General features: G+C 39.0%; 1 protein-coding gene across 6 annotated transcripts in view; it reads right to left on the bottom strand.

Moving 5' to 3' along the window:
• FBXO22 (F-box protein 22) overlaps positions 1-17,240 on the bottom strand; it is a 31,042-nt gene that overhangs the window by 10,726 nt on the left and 3,076 nt on the right. For 2 of the 6 annotated variants that reach the window (XM_082735996.1, XM_082735998.1), the window contains exons 3-5: positions 14,777-14,864; positions 13,792-13,887; positions 9,709-9,873 (exon numbers count right to left, since the gene is read on the bottom strand). In XM_082735996.1, coding sequence (XP_082592122.1) covers positions 9,709-9,873; positions 13,792-13,887; positions 14,777-14,864 — 349 coding nt within the window. Of the gene's footprint in view, positions 1-9,708; positions 9,874-13,791; positions 13,888-14,776; positions 14,868-17,240 lie in introns of all 6 variants that reach the window. The other 4 variants (XM_082735995.1, XM_082735997.1, XM_082736000.1 and 1 more) reach the window with 3 other exon arrangements.

Raw genomic sequence — 17,240 nt, 5'->3', positions numbered from 1 at the left:
TTGAGAGATAAGAGATACCATAAAGCAAAACAGAATAATTGGAATCCCCGATGATGAAGAAAGAGATGGCAGAAGGTATATTGGAACAGATTATAGTGGTGAACTCCCCTACTCTGGGGAAGGGAACAGGCATCAAAATCCAGGAGGCACAGAGAACTCCCCTCAAAATCAATAAAAATAGGTCAACACCCTGACATCTAATAGCAAAACTTAAAATCTCAGAGACAGACAGAAAATCCTGAAAGCAGCTCAGGACACGAGGTCTGTAAGCTACAATGTCAGAAACATTAGATTGGCAGCAGACCTATCCACAGAGACCTCGCAGGCCAGAAAGGACTGGCATGATATATTCAGGGAACTAAATGAGCAAAACATGCAGCCAAGAATACTTTATCCAGCTAGGCTGTCATTGAAAATAGAAGGAGAGATAAAATGCTTCCAGGACAAACAGAAACTAAAAGAATTTGCAAATCACCAAACCAGCCCTACAAAAAATATTGAAAGGGGTCCTCTAAGCAAAGTGAGAGCCCCAAAGTACCACAGACCAGAAAGGAACAGAGACCATATACAGAAAACGGTCACCTTACAGACAATACCATGGCACTAAATTCATCTCTCTCAATAGTTACCCTGAATGTAAATGGGCTAACTGCCTCAATCAAAAGACACAGGGTATCAGACTGGATAAAAAAGCAAGACCCATCAATATGCTGTCCGCAAGAGACTCATTCTAGACTCAAAGACACTTCCAGATTCAAAGTGAGGGGGTAAAAACCATTTATGATTAGCATGATGCTAATGGACATCAAAAGAAGGCTGGGCTGGTGACCCTTATATCAGACAAATTAGATTTTTAATCAAAGACTGTAGTAAGAGATAAGGAAGGACACTCTAGCATACATAAAGGGTCTATCAACTGTCAATATTCATTGCCCCTAACATGGGAATAGCCAATTATATAAGCCAACTAACAACAAAATCAAAGAAACACATGGACAATAATACAATAACAGGAGGGAACATTTTTTTTAAAGATTTTATTTATTTATTTGACAGAGAGAGGCAGCGAGAGCAGGAACACAAGCAAGGGGGGTAGGAGAGGAAAGCAGGCTTCCCGCTGAGCAGGGAGTCCAATATGGGGCTCCATCCCAGGACCCTGTGATCATGACCTGACCCGAAGGCAGACGCTTAATGACTGAGCCACCCAGGCACCTCATTCGGGGACATTAATACCCCCCTCACCGCAATGGACAGATCATCTAAGCAAAAGATCGACAAGGAAATAGGGCTTTAAATGACACACTGGACTAGATGGACTTCACAGACAGATTCAGACCATTCCTTCCCAAAGCTACAGAACATATATTCTTCTCTAGCACACATGGAATTCTCCTCACTAGATCACATCCTGGGTCACAAATCAGGTCTCAACCAGTATCAGAAGATGGGGATTATTCCCTGCATATTTTCGGGCCACAATGCTTCGAAAGTGGAGCTCAGTCATAAGAGGAATGTTGGAAATAACTCCGATACACAAAGGCCAAAGAGCATCCTACTAAAGAATGAATGGGTCAACCAGGCAATTAAAGGAGAATTTTTAAAATTCCTGGAAACAAATGAAAATGAAAACCCAACTCTTCAAAGCCTTTGGGATGCAGTAAAAGGCTTTGAAGAGTTGGGTTTTCATTTCATTGAGAAAGACTTGTTAGTGCTACATACTTCCCCCTTTGGACATAGCATTAACAAGCCCTTCTGAAGAAACATGAAAGGTCTCAAATACATAACCTAACTCTACACTTAACGGAGGTGGAGAAGGAATAGCAAATAAAGTCTAAACCAACTAGAAGAAGAGAAATAATAAAGATCAGAGCAGAAATCAATGAAATAGAAACCAAAAGAACAGTGGAACAGATCAATGAAACTAGGAGCTGATTCATTGAAGGAATTAATAAGATTGGTAAACCCTTGAACAGACTTATCAAAAAGAAAAGAGGAAGGACCCAAATATATGAAATGGAGAGATCACAACCAACACCAAAGAAATACAGACCATTTTAAGAACCTGTTATGAGCAACTATACTCCAACAAATTAGGCAATCTGGAAGAAATGGATGCATTCCTAGAAACTATAAAGTACCAAAACTGAACTAGAAAGAAATAAAAAACCTGAACAGACCCATAACCAGCAAGGAAATGAAGCAGTAGTAGAAAATCTCAAAACAAACAAGAGCCCAGGGCCAGATGGTTTCCCAGGGGATTTCTACCAACTATTTAAACCATTTTAGCAGTTACATTCTGTAACTGTTCGAAAAAATAGAAACAGAACGAAAGCCTCCAAACTCTATGAGGCCAGTATTACCCTGATCCCAAAACCAAAGACCCTACCAAAAAGGAGAATTACAAACCCAATATCCCTGATGAACTTGGATGCCAAAATTCTCACCAAGATACTAGTCAACAGGATCCAATAGTACATTAAAAGGATTATTTGCCATGACCAAGTGGGATTTATTCCTGGACTGCAAAGATGGTTCAACATTCACAAATCAATCAGTGTGATACACCACATTAATAAAAGAAAGACCAAGAACCACATGATCCTCTCAACTGATGCAGAAAAAGCAAATGCAAAACCGATGCTTTTGACAAAGCATAGCATCCTTTCTTGATTAAAACTCTTCACAGTGTAGAGATAGAGGGTACAAACCTCAATTATCGTAAAAGACTTGTTAGTCATTTGCAATGGGGAAAAACTGAGAGCTTTCCCCCTAAGGTCAGGAACATGGTAGGGATGCCCACCATTGTTAGAAGATACAGCTAACAATACCATGATCAAATCTTACATGGGGCACCTAAAATGTAAAAATGAGTGGAAGATCGTTTCTAATGTCAATGTCTACAAATAAAACTGAAACCTAGAAAACCACTGGGCCCCAGGGGCACTCTTACAGGTTGAGTTTTGCCCAGGAGAGTGTCAGAACGAAGTGTTCATAAAAGAGAAAGAATCACAGGTGTGAGGCAGTGTATGATGTACCAGCTACCCACCTCAAGCATTCTCCAGGAAGGAAAAAAAGTCCTGGCTCTTAAGCTCAAGTTTATGGAAAAGCAATCAGCAGTCCACAGGCTGCCTTCTCCAGCTCTTCTGTCTGTAGAAGGATGGGGGTCATAGGCTGCCAGGTACTGCTTTCATACTTAGAGCCACTTTACTGAACAACTTGAAGCCTTTAGGAAAGAAATGCAGACCACGTTAAGGTAGGAGTCTCCTCCCTTTATTACAATATGCTCTGCTGGGTTCAAAGGTGCCCAGGGGGAGACAGAGGAGATGTGAAGCAGCCACAGTTATAGACATGCCATCCTCCCTTCAAACTAAGCAGTTCTGCTCTGCTCTATTTGCTTTATTTTTATGTTGATACCCCATGTAAGATTTTATTTGAAAATAAACTGTTTCAAAGAAAAGTAAGATTTTATTTGGAAATGAACTGTTTCAAAGAAAAGGAAATTAATTGTTTCAAAGGAAAGTTGCTGAACAACTTCCTCATTGAGAAGTATAAATAAAGTTCTCAACATAAGCACGAGAGAGGACATCACGGTATTATTAGCTAGGATTCAACAGGGAGTTACTTAGAGGAAAGCTATCAGCAGGAAGGAGGAGAGAAGGGACAAAAGCACGGAAGATTTAAAAAAAAGCAAGGAAGATTTTGTGTTCTGTTCTGCCATCAGTTCTCATCAAGGAGACACCGGTTCGGGGGTTGACCTCCAGTAAGCCAGGCTGAGGACCTGTACGGGAGCCCCCAATTTGTCCTGAAGTTAACTTTAGCTCATTGTAATTTTAAGATCTCCTCCTATGGGCAGAGTTTTCTGCCATTTTTTGAACAATAAGATGTATGCACAGCATGCTGACATGCTAGGCATGGGCAACTGAACCAAAATGCCTAAAAGTAACAGAATATGTGTAAGTTCCTCAATGTATATACAAGCCCCTCCCCCCACTAATACAATGAATAAAATCCTCCTGTACCAACCTACAGGGAGCCAGTGCTTTGGGAGTTACTTGTAACAAGTAATTAAAAAGTTCCCTGCTATCAATACTTCTTTGGGTTGTGTTTAACACCCCAACCAGTCAATCTTTCAAGTTCAGTTACAGTGTTACATCACTCAGTCAACCCTGCACAAGCAACAGAAACTGCCGAGCTTCGCTCCTCTCTCCTTTTGCTCCTCCCATTACTGAGATGGTTCCTATTTGCTTCAGTTACCATTAATTATATAGTGATTCCCAATTTTATATCTTTAGTCCTGACCACTCTCCTGAATTCCAAAACTATTCAACTGTCTAATCAGTGTCCCCATCTCAAATCCAACATATCCAGTCCAGTCTGTCTCCCTTCCCTCAGGAGATGCTATTGTGCAACTATGCTGGCCAGAAACCTGGATGACATGGAGGCCACGCCCCTCATTCTCAAAACCCAACATTTTAATCAGTCACCACATCCCAATGATTCACCTCAAAACTCTGTCGTGAATCCATCTGTGTCTTCACCTCCACCCCCATCAACTTTTACCTTAACTACTACAACAGCTTCCTGTTTTTCCTACATCTGCTCTCATAATCCTCCAAATGGATGGCCAGATGGCAGCCAGAGGGGTATTACAAAAAGACCTATCTGATTCTGTCACTCTTGTTTAGAATCCTGGCTTCCCACTGCGCTTAAGTATATAAAATCCTTACTGTTGTATGGGCATGACATGGTCCCTCTTTGCCTCTACAGCTTCACCTCACATCACACTCTCCCACTCCTTGCTATCCCCACTTCTCCAGACACACTAGATTTCTTTGTTTCACAAATGAGCATATGAATCCACAGCATTTCAATCCTGAAGGTACATTACCAGGCCCCTTCTATTTCCTGTCCTTGATCTTAGGCTACATTGCTCTATTTTTGTCAGTAACCTAGAAAAAAGGTAAAGACCACCTATAATATTCCTACTCATCTGAGGGACTCCTCCCTTCTCTAGTTCACTTCTTCTTAGGGCCCTGTGCAAATGTCACTTTTCCAACACCCCACACTAGATTTTTAAGTTCTGTGGTTATATGTTTTCTAGCACCTCTGAGCTTCTACTTGGTATACATTTCACATCTGTAGTACTTTATTCAAAAACGGTCTGTTCTGCCAAACTGGAAGCTCCAGAAGGCAGGAAATTAATGTATTTCTAGAATCCCATACATACAGTGACTGGCATATGGCATGCATGCCAACAGTTCCTAAATGAACAAACAATGACCTTTTCTGATGCTCTGGTGAGGTGTTTCTGCCCTTCTCAAGAATTAAGTGCTGGCCCATCCATATATATATATTTTTTCAATCCACAGATTTTTATTTTTTTTAAAGATTTTATTTATTTGAGACAGAGAGAGAAAGAGAACATGAGTGAGGGGAAAGGGAGAAGCAGATAGTGGGAGCCCCACAAAGGGTGACCCCAGGACCCTGGGATCATGACATGAGCCAAAGGCAGATGCTTAATTGACTGAGCCACCCAGCTGCCCCCACCACCGGAGACAATTTTTAATACAGTCTTTAAGAACACACAGACCTTAGAACAAGCTATGCTTCATTTTTAAAATGTGCCACTTTTGGTAAGTTCAAAAAGAATATAGAACCCGTGTATATGAAATCATATATACTATGATCCTGGGTCAGACTATGACATTCCCTATACACAAGGTCTAGAAGAACTAGAATTCTCAAATGAGAAGGTCCCTTTCTTCAGAGGTACCGCCAACTTCATGCGTGAACTGAGCCATTTCATTGCTTACTGTGGATCTTCACAGATCTTCTAATCACTGTGGCCAAAAACTATAAGGCAGAGAAAGACAAACTACAGCCCACGCACCAAATATGCCCCCTCATTGCATTTTTGTAAACTTTAGTTTTACTGGGATCCAGCCGTTTATTTATGTATTGTCTATAGCTGCCTTTGTATTCCAATGACAGAGCTGACAGATGCAAGTAAGACTGTAAGCCTGGCAAAATCTGGCCCTTTACAGAAAAAGTCTGCTAACCCCTGTGAGATCCTACCATGAACAAGGTGCTTTTTGATAATACAGAACACAGAAGAGCTGTCCCAAGTATTTGGTGCAGGAATGCAGGCCAGGACTCTGTGGAGAAGGCACATCCCAGGCGTAGCCTCCAACCACTGACTCCCTGCCCACCTCAGATTCCTCCATCTTCTTGAGCATGTAAAAGATAATGACCCGGGGTGCCTGGGTGTCTCAGTGGGTTAAGGCCACTGCTGTCGGCTCAGGGCATGATCCCCGGGTCCTGGGATCAAGCCCCACATCAGGCTCTCTGCTTGGCGGGGAGCCTGCTTCCTCCTCTCTCTCTGCCTGCTTCTCTGCCTACTTGTAATCTGTGTCTGTCAAATAAATAAATAAAATCTTTAAAAAAAAAAAAAAGATAATGACCCAAATTCAGAATACAGGAAATCTGGATGTCCAATAGTATATGAAAGAATAAAGATTATCACCCCAGTTGAAGCAAAGCTTCAATTTCCGGAATACCATCAATAGGATAAAAAGGATGCTTTGGAATAAGACAAAATTGTTGACAGCAAAGAGTTCTGGAAAGGATGCCAATAAGAACACTTCACAGTACAGAATAAACACGTGGCTGCTTTTCCCTTCAGTTTTGTGATTCCTATACTTTGCACTATAATGCAAACAAGGTCTCAGAAATCCATTAACTATTCTATCATAAAATGGATGGTTTATTTCACTCAAGATTTTGGCTCTTTCTTGTAAAATGACAAAACTAGGCTTCCAGCTTCAAGCAGTGCTTTGATCAGGACCTTCATCACCATGCCCAAGGTAGTGTGGGACAGAGGAGAGAATATGTGCTCAGGAGGTACCATCCTCACTTCTGAAGAAAAAAGACCCAGGTCTGGCAATATGACCTTCAGTAAGAGCACTAAATTAAAAGCCAAACAAGCCTGTCTAATGGAGTCCAATTTTTCCCAATCCTGATCCTTCTGCCTCAGTGTTCTTGATTTCTGGTCTCTGTACCATCAGCACCCTACTCTCTTAAGTACAAAACTCAAAGTTATCACTGAGTCACCTAGTCTCCCTTCTCTCACATACTTAATCATCTGCTAATTTTCTCCAATCAATTTCCTACTCTTCATGCTCTGGTATTATTTCTTGCCTAGACTCTTGCAGGGGGCTCCTAACTAGTCTCCCTGCCTGTAGTATCTCCCCAATCTGGAGGGTCACATTTGCTACCAGAACATTTCTGCTTAAATGTTGCCATTTACTAAGTACACTCCCTAGCCTGGCCTCACTGTGCCCCATATTTTGTTTACAAAAGTGAAATGTTTACTATCCCCATATGTGCTCTCATTACCTGGTTCTGTGCCTAGGTTTCTGCTCATTGTTTAGCCCAGCCTGTTACCACTCTTATCTTTCATGTTTCTCATCCTTCAAAACCTTAAATGCTACTTGCCCCACTAAGCCTCCTCACTCTCCTGCCTGCTGGCAATACTTACAGCAATCTATCCAGACCTCTTTTGTAGATAGGCCCACCTAACTTTCTCACTTGGGTTATAATTACATATCTATCTGCCACACCCTTCCTGGAATACCACTGAGATAGAATCTGCATCCAATTAATTTTTCTAACCTTATGCACCTTTCAATAAGCTGAGTGAAATTAACATATAGTTCTCCATCATGAACCCAATGAACATACCCATCCTCTTGTCAGCATCAAACTGTATCTCTTCTTCCTTCCTAGTTCTAAATTTGCTGCTGGAATATTTCCCAAAATCTGTAATAGCAGTCTTGGATACTCTTTGCAGCCAGCCTACCAGGATATATGTAAATGGCTTCCTCAAACCAACAACTCTAACCTCAACTCGCTCTTGAGTTTCAGACCCACAAATTTCTAACCACCAATCTAAGAGAGATCTGGTTTGCTGAGCACTGTTAACTTGACCCAGCCTTCCAAAAAGTCTCATTATAATATGGCAAAGTCTCTCTGGTTTGGCTATATAGTCACATTTCCACCTAAAATTCTTTCTGCCTTTGTAGTTAATGGTAGGTCAGTTTAAAAGGCACAATCTGAAGTTTTCCTTAGAGAATGTGTGGCATCCTTGATTTCGAGTCACTTTAACAACACAGGTTAACTCTGTTCTTCTGTTTATGTATCATGCAGTAGTTGAAGAGCCTTTGCTCTCTCCTCTTGTTAAGAGTTTATTTTCTTCACCGACAACATCCTGTGACAATTTCTAACTGGCAAAGCCACCATGGGGATTAGAAATAGCATGGAACTCAGGACCCAGCTTATGATGTCTCAGTATTAATTATCATTGTCCCCATCAGCCAAGACATGTGCATGTTCCTCTGAGATGATGCTTCTGAATGGGATGGTAAGAATACCCGAGACCTTTGCTGCCCTTTCACTGAATGTCCTTTTCCTGACCCCTGCCCAGTCTATTCTTCCACATACCACAAGGCCACACTGCAGATGGATCACTGTAACCCACTACGAAGCCTTCCTAAGGTACAGAGGCCAATGTTAGCCTACCATCTACAGAGCAAGGTATTTTGCTAAGTGCTTGACATAAGTCATTTCATCTAATCCTTACAACTAATTTAGAATTAGCTAATTCCACTTTATAGATGGGAAACAGAGCCTGAGGAAAGTTAAGAAACTTGTCTTAAACTAGAAAGTTCGAAAGTAGCAGAACTAGGGTAGCTACAAGACTGCGTTCTTACCAGCTAGAGTACTCTACCTCACCCCAGACAAGTGGCTGAAACTTCCCATGCTTTACCTATATCTGTACCTAACAACTCTCTTCCACGTTACTGAGGCCTGCTGCTGCCAGCTGCTCATCTTTGCAGCCAATGACTCCTCCTTCTGCGTTTTTCCTCCCATCCCCACTAACCACTTTAAGTCTTTCTTTTGCACTGTAAAGGACAGTTATATAAGTCAGTCTCAGTGGTGTTGACTCTCTTTTTTTCTTATCAGTACACCAATCACAAATTTTCTCTTCGCTGCTACATAATTTTTTACTCCTGCAGGATTCAGTGCCATTTCAAATAATGGAGACTTATCTCTACAGGCTGGCTGACTGATGTATAAAAAGGTCACCACTGAATATTTTTTATGCCTTATCCCATCACTATACCTTATCCCATCTTTCTAATTTCTAATTTGATCTAATTTCTAATATCTTTTATGTTAACTCTATCTTTTAAAAATATTTTAATAATAAATGCTTTTTATTACTGTAAAACAATGGTTTGAAAAACTTTTCAGAAAACAAAAGTAGGGCAAATGATTAAATATTCAAAGAGAAAGAAGTGCTTCAAAATTCAGAATTAAATATAAACATACTTATTATCAAAAGAGTATTTTTGAAAAATTTTTCATCTCTGGTTCTTTCAGGCTTTAACATAAGTAAAATAATTTTAAAAGGAAATTAAAAATTCTTTTTAAAACTAAAAAGTAAAAAAAAAATTGTTCAGCCCATCAAAAATAGGTAAATAAATAAATAAGCAAATCAATTTTACCAAGAGTGTACTGCAGTAGCCTTTGCTTATCACTAGTGTGAATTATCCACATCTCTAGTACCCTGTATACTTAATTTAGACTCTCTCAAAGGAACAAACAATCAAAAATTTGGGCAATTAACGGTAAATTACAGTGACTTACCTACTTCAGTGAGTTGATGTCTTTCTAGTGTTAAATTCTTTGGGTCCTTAATAAAATGAAAGGGTTGTATTTTAATTCCTTCAATTTGAGGGAATAATAGGGCAAAACCAGACTCTCCAATTTCTATTTCCTGAGGTCGATTGTTAGCTGATCCCATTGGAGTCACTAGGGAAAAGTTAAACAGTTTCATGAACATATTTATTTATTTATTTATAAAAAGATTTTATTTATTTATTTGACAGAGAGACAGGCAGTAAGACAGGCAGAGAGAAAGAGGGGAAGCAGGCTCCCTACTAAGCAGGGAGCGCGATGCGGGGCTTGATTCCAGGACCCTGAGATCATGTTCTGAGCCAAAGGCAGACACTTAACCAACTAAGCCACCCAGGCACCCCTCAAGAAAAGATTTAATAAAAAGTGAAGTTTCACTTGGTAACACTTCATTTGATATGTATCTAGCCTCATCCAGAAAACTACAGTGTGGGTAACCAAGATAATCAACAAGTTAAAAGTTGAATATAAGTTTCTCAGCCTTCAAATTTTAGGGATAATGTCATAATGTCTGCAATCTACTTTCAAATGGTTCAGAAAGAAATGTTTTTACAAACAGAAAAAAAGCAACTGTTGCAAAGTTTTTTTAAACTGGTGAATCTAGAAAAGGAAAATGGATGTTTACTATTCTATCATTCTTCAATTTTGAAGATTTGTTGAAGTTTTTTTTTTTTTTTAAAGATTTTATTTATTTATTTGACAGACAGAGATCACAAGTAGGCAGAGAGAGAGAGAGAGAGGGAAGCAGGCTCCCTGCTGAGCAGAGAGCCCGATGCGGGACTCGATCCCAGGACCCTGAGATCATGACCTGAGCCGAAGGCAGCGGCTTAACCCACTGAGCCACCCAGGCGCCCCGATTTGTTGAAGTTTTTCTAAATAAGAAGTTGGGAGGTAAAAAAATACATCAGGGCAATTCTACTTTTAAAAAGTTATCCTAAAAATACTGATAACACACATACATACACACACACGTACATATACACGCAGATACATATGCACACATACACACAAAGTACTTTTATCACAGAATTTTTTAAAAAGGGAGAAATGGACAGGCTGATTCTAAAATATATGTGGACATGCAAAGAACCTAGATAGCCAAAACAATTTTTAAAAAGAACAACAAAACCTATACTAATCAATTTTTAAAAAAGAATATCAGGACCTACAGTAATATGGCATTGGCTTAATGATAGACAAATATATCAATGTAACAGAATTAAATCCACAAACAGACCTAAAACATGCAGTCAATTATTTTTGACAAAGGTGCCAAGGCAATTAGAGAAAAAAAAATCTTCAACAAAGGTTGATGAAATAATTGGATGAACATATGAAAAACATCAACAACAACAAAAAACCTTGAACCCTACCTTATGCCATATACAAAAATTAATTCAAGTTAAGTCACAGAACTAAATATAAGAGCTAAAGCTACACAGCTTATAGAGAAAGACATAAAAGAATATCTTTGTCACTCTGAAATAGGCAAAGATTTCTTGGAGAAGACATAAAACACCAGAAAAGAAAAAACATAAATAAACTGGATTTCACCAAAATAAATGTTCACTGGTCATGAAAGACACTGTTGAGAGAATGAAAGTGAGCAACAGACTGGAAGAAAATATTTATAACACCTATACTTGTAAATTAGAATTAGAATATATAAACAACTCAAAAATAAAAACAACCCAATTAAAAAAAAATTCACTGAAAGACTTGGATACGTCACAGAAACAGACATACAAATACCCCAAAACATCTGAAAAGGTGCTCAACATAATTAAAATCTTTGGAGGAATTCAAATTAAAACTACCAAAAGAAGCCTCCTCATACCCACTACAATGGCTACAATGAAAAGACTCATCTGAAGACACTAAGTGTTAGAGAAGATATGCAGCCATGAGCTTCTGAAACCCTCATTCATCCCTGGTGAGTATAAAATGGAACAACTCTGGAAAACAGTTTGGCAGTTTCTTATAAAATCCAGCAATTCCACCTCTTCCAAGTAGAACAAAACCAGGTCCACAAGAAGACTTACATAAGAATGTTCAAAACATGGGGTCCCTGTGTGGCTCAGTCTGTTAACCAGTTGACTCTTGATTTCAGGGTCCTGGGACAAGCCCCATGGGCTCCCTGTTCAGCGGGGAGTCTGCTTGTCCCTCTGTCCCTCCCCCTGGCTCATGCTCACACTCTCTCTCAAATAAAATCTTAAAAAAAAAAAAAAATGTTCACAACAGCATCATTTGTGATAGCCAGGAATGTGAAACAATCCAAATCTCCATCAAAGAGTGGAAAAATAATCTATTGATGTAACAGAATAATACTTAATAAATTCTTAAAAGAATTACTGATACACAGAGTAACATAATCCCAAAAATATGTTGTTAAAAATATTTATTCCGACTAAAAAAGCCAAGACATAAAAAGAGTATATACTGTATGGTTCCATTTATATGACATTCAATAAAATGCAAACTAATCTATGGTCGCAGAAATCAGAACTGGGATTTCCTTTGCAGGCAGAGATCAACAGGAAAAGGACATGAACGAAATTCCTGAGGTAATGGAAATATTCTCTATTTTGACTGGGGTGTAGTATAGAGTATTCATTTGTCAAAACTCATTAAATTGTGCACGTCACTGGAGGTAAAGTTCACCTCAAAAGGATGATGACCTCCGCACATATAAGAATGAACACTTTTTCACAGACCTTAAGTGTTTTGAACCTAAAGAAGGAAGATGTGCCAGCAGCCAATAGCTGTTTTAGAAACAATCACTAAACTGTGGCCTAAGAAAAAGGAATCCAACCATCTTGGTCGAAGCGTTGTTGGGAAATGCATAGAACTGGCTCAAAGAAAGCACCTGGCTTCAGGGGAACCCAAACCAGTAAGTGTGTCCAAGAAAACACCAGCGGCAACGGGAATGGCATCTAACCCTGACACCAAGATCATAAGGAAACTTGGAACAGTCAAAGTTAGAACTCTTTCAAGGTAAGGGAAGCACAAAAGGAAGGCTTAAGGTAGACCTCCCACCATCTCAATGGGGTCCTCCCCAAGTCTACCCTCCCTCCCTCTCCAACCCCCAGCTGAAATGTGATTATGCTTTGAAAAAGCAAAAGTGGGTGAGGTGGAGAGGCCAAAGAAAATGGTGAAGCTACTTTTCTATATAAGCATTTGCTAACAACTAGTAATGGCAAAACCTAGATCACTCGTTTAAGGAAAATTCAAAAACTAAAAAAAACATGGTTACTGTTACCATTTTTTTAATCCAGTGAGAAACAAAATGTGTAGTGATAGGCAGATGTAATAGTATGGGGGGGCTGATAAAGGGAAAGATTAAATAGTCCCTATCAACATGTATTTACCCTTATTCATTTGTAAACACTTGAAATCCTTTGTACTTCACCATATAAGAGACTCAAATTCAGATCAAAAGTCTCTCAGTGAAGATTAAAAATGCCAAGTATAGAGTACCACTGAGTGGAACAAAGAAAATCCTAATAGTTAACATTTACACATTGATTTCTGCACATCTCTACTCTACTTTTCATGTGTTAATTCATCTTCATAACTTTCCAAAGATGGATTATCAATCATCTCCATTTCATGTATGGGGACACTGAAGTCCTCTGAAGTTAGGTAAGTCACCCAAAGTCATACAGAGAGATACTAAGTACAGCTGGGATTCTAATCCTGGCACCTGAACCACTGTACCATGACTGCCTCAACAGAGTATCTCTCCCCCATGAGCTATAGAAAAGAATCAACAATAATAAAAACTAGTACAAATTCACCAGCAGCATACTTGGGAAGAAGTATAATTTCACACTATAGACTTCAAACCATGGTCTCCAAGAAGAGAAACAGAAGTTTTCTAGGAGGGTCTACTGTAGCTCCTGATCCCAGCTAACTTTATGGCATTTTGGATGGCCAAAAATAAAAATGTGCTTTTAAGCTACAAGTAATTCACCAATCTACAGTGCTTCACATTAATGCAAGGCAGGAAATCATCAAATTGGTATTTTCTCTCACCTACAATTCCTGGGGTCACAATCCCAAGGACTTGGCACTGTTTTGGGAATAGCTTCTCAAGGGCAAACGCTGCTTCCATAGTAGTTCTTTTCCTTGCTGTAATAATATAGTAGCAAAATTATTAAATGTTATTAATTTTAGGTCAAATCTGATTGTATGGGGGAAAAAAGCAAACACTGAACAAAATTTAAATTATTTATACCAGAATGCTTTATAAGAAAGTCAATGTAGCACCTGGGTAGCTCAGTCAGTTACACATCCGACTCCTGATATCAGTTCGGGTCTGGATCTCAGGGTCGTGAGTTCAAGCCCCATGTGGAGCATACTTAAGGAAAAAAAAAAGCTTAAAAACTTTGATGAAAACAAATACTTTCCCATTTGGGGCCTGTTTTTTAGTTTAAATTCTAAATGTGACCCTTAGCACCACTAAATTGCCTTTCTTCCTTGGTTTATATACTGTTTTTGTCCTCCTGTTATTAAATTTAGCAACAGCAGCAAAATTTTAACTTGTTGTTGTACTCTTTTTAGCTGATTTTAGAGAGCATGACTTTTTCACTGCATAAACAAGTCACCTGGATTCAAATTAGACAGTGATAACCCAGGTCTAGCTCTGGGCCTCAGTGTGCCCAGCCTGGCACACTTGGTCTACTTCTTTTCTTAGCAGCGTCAAAAAGAAGGCACAGTATAACTTTGGTGTCCCTAAATGGGTCCCTATCACACAATAAAAGTCTTCAAAAGCCAAAATATACATCCTGTTTTAATAATAAAAAGTGCCTGGAGGATTAAAGTATTTCAAAATGAGAAACGTATCTTTCTTTGAATCAGAAAAGGTCCCTCAAGTTTTAAAAACAATATATTCATGCATGCTATAGGGAGAAGGACCAGAGCCTCAGAAAGTCAGTAACTCTCAGGACTAGGACAATATTTAACTCCAGAGGTGCATAAGGAACAAACAAATCCCCAAACCTTTTCTTTTAATATTTACCTCTCTTGTGGCCACGACACTCTTCCAGACTAATGAAAGTTTCTGAATCAGCCATGTAAAGAACTGTCTGTGGTAAGATGTGAACATTCTGCTAAGAAAAACAAAAACAAAAACAGAATTAGATCACACAAATACATGAGTGCTCTCACGGTCCCTTAAAGTTTAGCCCTGGTCCAAACTCTTGTTAGCATACCCCCGCCTTAGCTCAATATTAGCATTCTGAGTCCAACAACTTCCCATTCATTTTTCATTCATGCTTCTACCTTTTCAGGTCATTCATTTGAGCATCTATTTTTTTCTTCTTCAAGTCCAACTCATTCCAGCCTCATTCATTTTCATAGCTTAAACTCTTAGACAAAAACATTAAATGCCAGCAAAAGGTGCAAAAACATTAAATGTCAGCAAAACGCGCTACTTGCTTTATTTGAATAGGCATCACAATCACAGAAAAACCTCAGCAACAAAGGGAAGGCATACAAACTGTACCATTCCACTTTTCGCTGCCTACCAAATGAAACAGCCCAGGCCTTCATTTCACCTTACCATCTAGTTCCCTCCAGGGACCTTTTTTGCTTACTATAACCCAGACACACACTACTGTATAGATTCTCCTACAGCTCTCCCTGTTTCGTACTTAAGATTATTTCCCCCAAGAGACCACTTAAAATGCCACCTCCCCTACAAAACCTTTTCTTAGGCTCCTTCAGTACCCTGAACCTCATATGTGACATACTTTACATCTGTCATTTGTACTTGTACCTTACCTACACTTATGAGCTGGGCTTATTCAGACTCCTGTTTTCACTAAATGTCACATTACAGACAAGTGGCAAAGTGGCTGAATTAAACAAAAGGATGAACATATTTTTTTTTCCTAAGCTGGTTATTTTCAAAGATTTTTACTGTCAAAATGGAATGAAGTACTCACATAAAGCAAAGCCTCAATGTGATTAAATGGGGGAAAAAAGTTAATCCATTGTAATTTGGAGGAATGCCAAGATGTTTCAGAGCAGATTCCATACAGACAAACTCAAAAAAGATACTAAAACAGAATGATAACCCTGTGGTGGCTCCACACCTGATATCTATAGATCTAGTTCCCATGGCTCACACAGAATTTTTGAAGAATATAATTTGGTTACCAATTATTTAAAATTCCACATAATATTTACAGAAAATGTGGACTTCCAGATTCTTTTGAAAAACTATAGACATTTTAACACTTTGACTGCATTTCTCTTGATGGGGGCTAAATGCAGGCAAGCACTCCCTGGCATGCCACGGCTTTACTGCTCTGTATGATGTTACCCTAAACCAACTTAGTTATCTGCCTAACCTTGGAGTCATTTGAGTTTGTGATATCTGGTATAAGGAGTAACAAGATAGGAAGTCTAATCCTGAGGTTTTATGATTCTGTCTTTTCCAGTACCCAATGAAAAGCAATTACCCAGTCTTCCTAATTCTCATCAGAAGTGCTGACAATGATAATCCTCAAAAGAAAATGTTCTTAAAGCACAATGTGAGACAATTATAACCTCATTCCACCATTCAAATGGCAAGACATTTTATAAAATTTTTAGTGGACTTTAAAACCTTCCTAATAAAAAACCAACTTTCTTTATGGCTATAATACTATCATGTCCACTAGGTAATTTGGCAAACACAAAAAAACCAGTATGATTTGGATAAGATTTCCATGTTTCACACTAGCTTTTACTATAATGAATAAACCTCTTTAAGGGCATTACCATATGAATTTTAATAATAACACTGATAACATAATTATTTCACTTACTGAAAATAATATCTCTGGTACTGCAGGTAATATATTAGATGCATCGCCTTTCTATTATTTAAACCTTAGAACAACTCTTCAAGGGTATGAGAAAAATTCTTACTGTCTTTTCATTTTATGGAGATAGAACATGAAGCTCAGAGGGATTAGGTAACTTTTTCAGAGACTGGCAGCTAATATGCACTAAAGATGAGTTCATATCTAAATCTGTCTGGCTAGGGGCGCCTGGGTGGCTCAGTGGGTTAAAGCCTCTGCCTTCTGCCCTGGGATCAAGCCCCACATCGGGCTCTGCGCTCAGCAGGGAACCTGTTTCCCCCTCTCTTTCTCTGCCTGCCTCTCTGCCCACTTGTGATCTCTGTCAAATAAATAAAAATAAAATTAAAAAAAAAATCTGGCTAGAACAGCCATTATAGTGTATAAACTTTTTAAAAAAATTTATTTATTTATTTATTTGACAGACAGAGATCATAAGTAGGCAGAGAGGCAGGCAGAGAAAGAGGGGGAAGCAGGCTCCCCGCTGAGCAGAGAGCCGGAATCCCAGGACCCTAAGATCATGACCCAAGCTGAAGACAGAGGCTTTAACCCACTGAGCCACCCAGGCACCCCTATTGTATAAACTTTTAAAACTATATAAAAATAATACTTGCTATGGTAAAAATTTAAAACATT

This window comes from Mustela nivalis (assembly GCF_964662115.1).
Source record: "Mustela nivalis genome assembly, chromosome: 6".
NCBI lineage: Eukaryota > Metazoa > Chordata > Mammalia > Carnivora > Mustelidae > Mustela > Mustela nivalis.
Note: the sequence above shows the minus strand (reverse complement) of the source record. Positions and strands in the feature narration are given on the sequence as shown.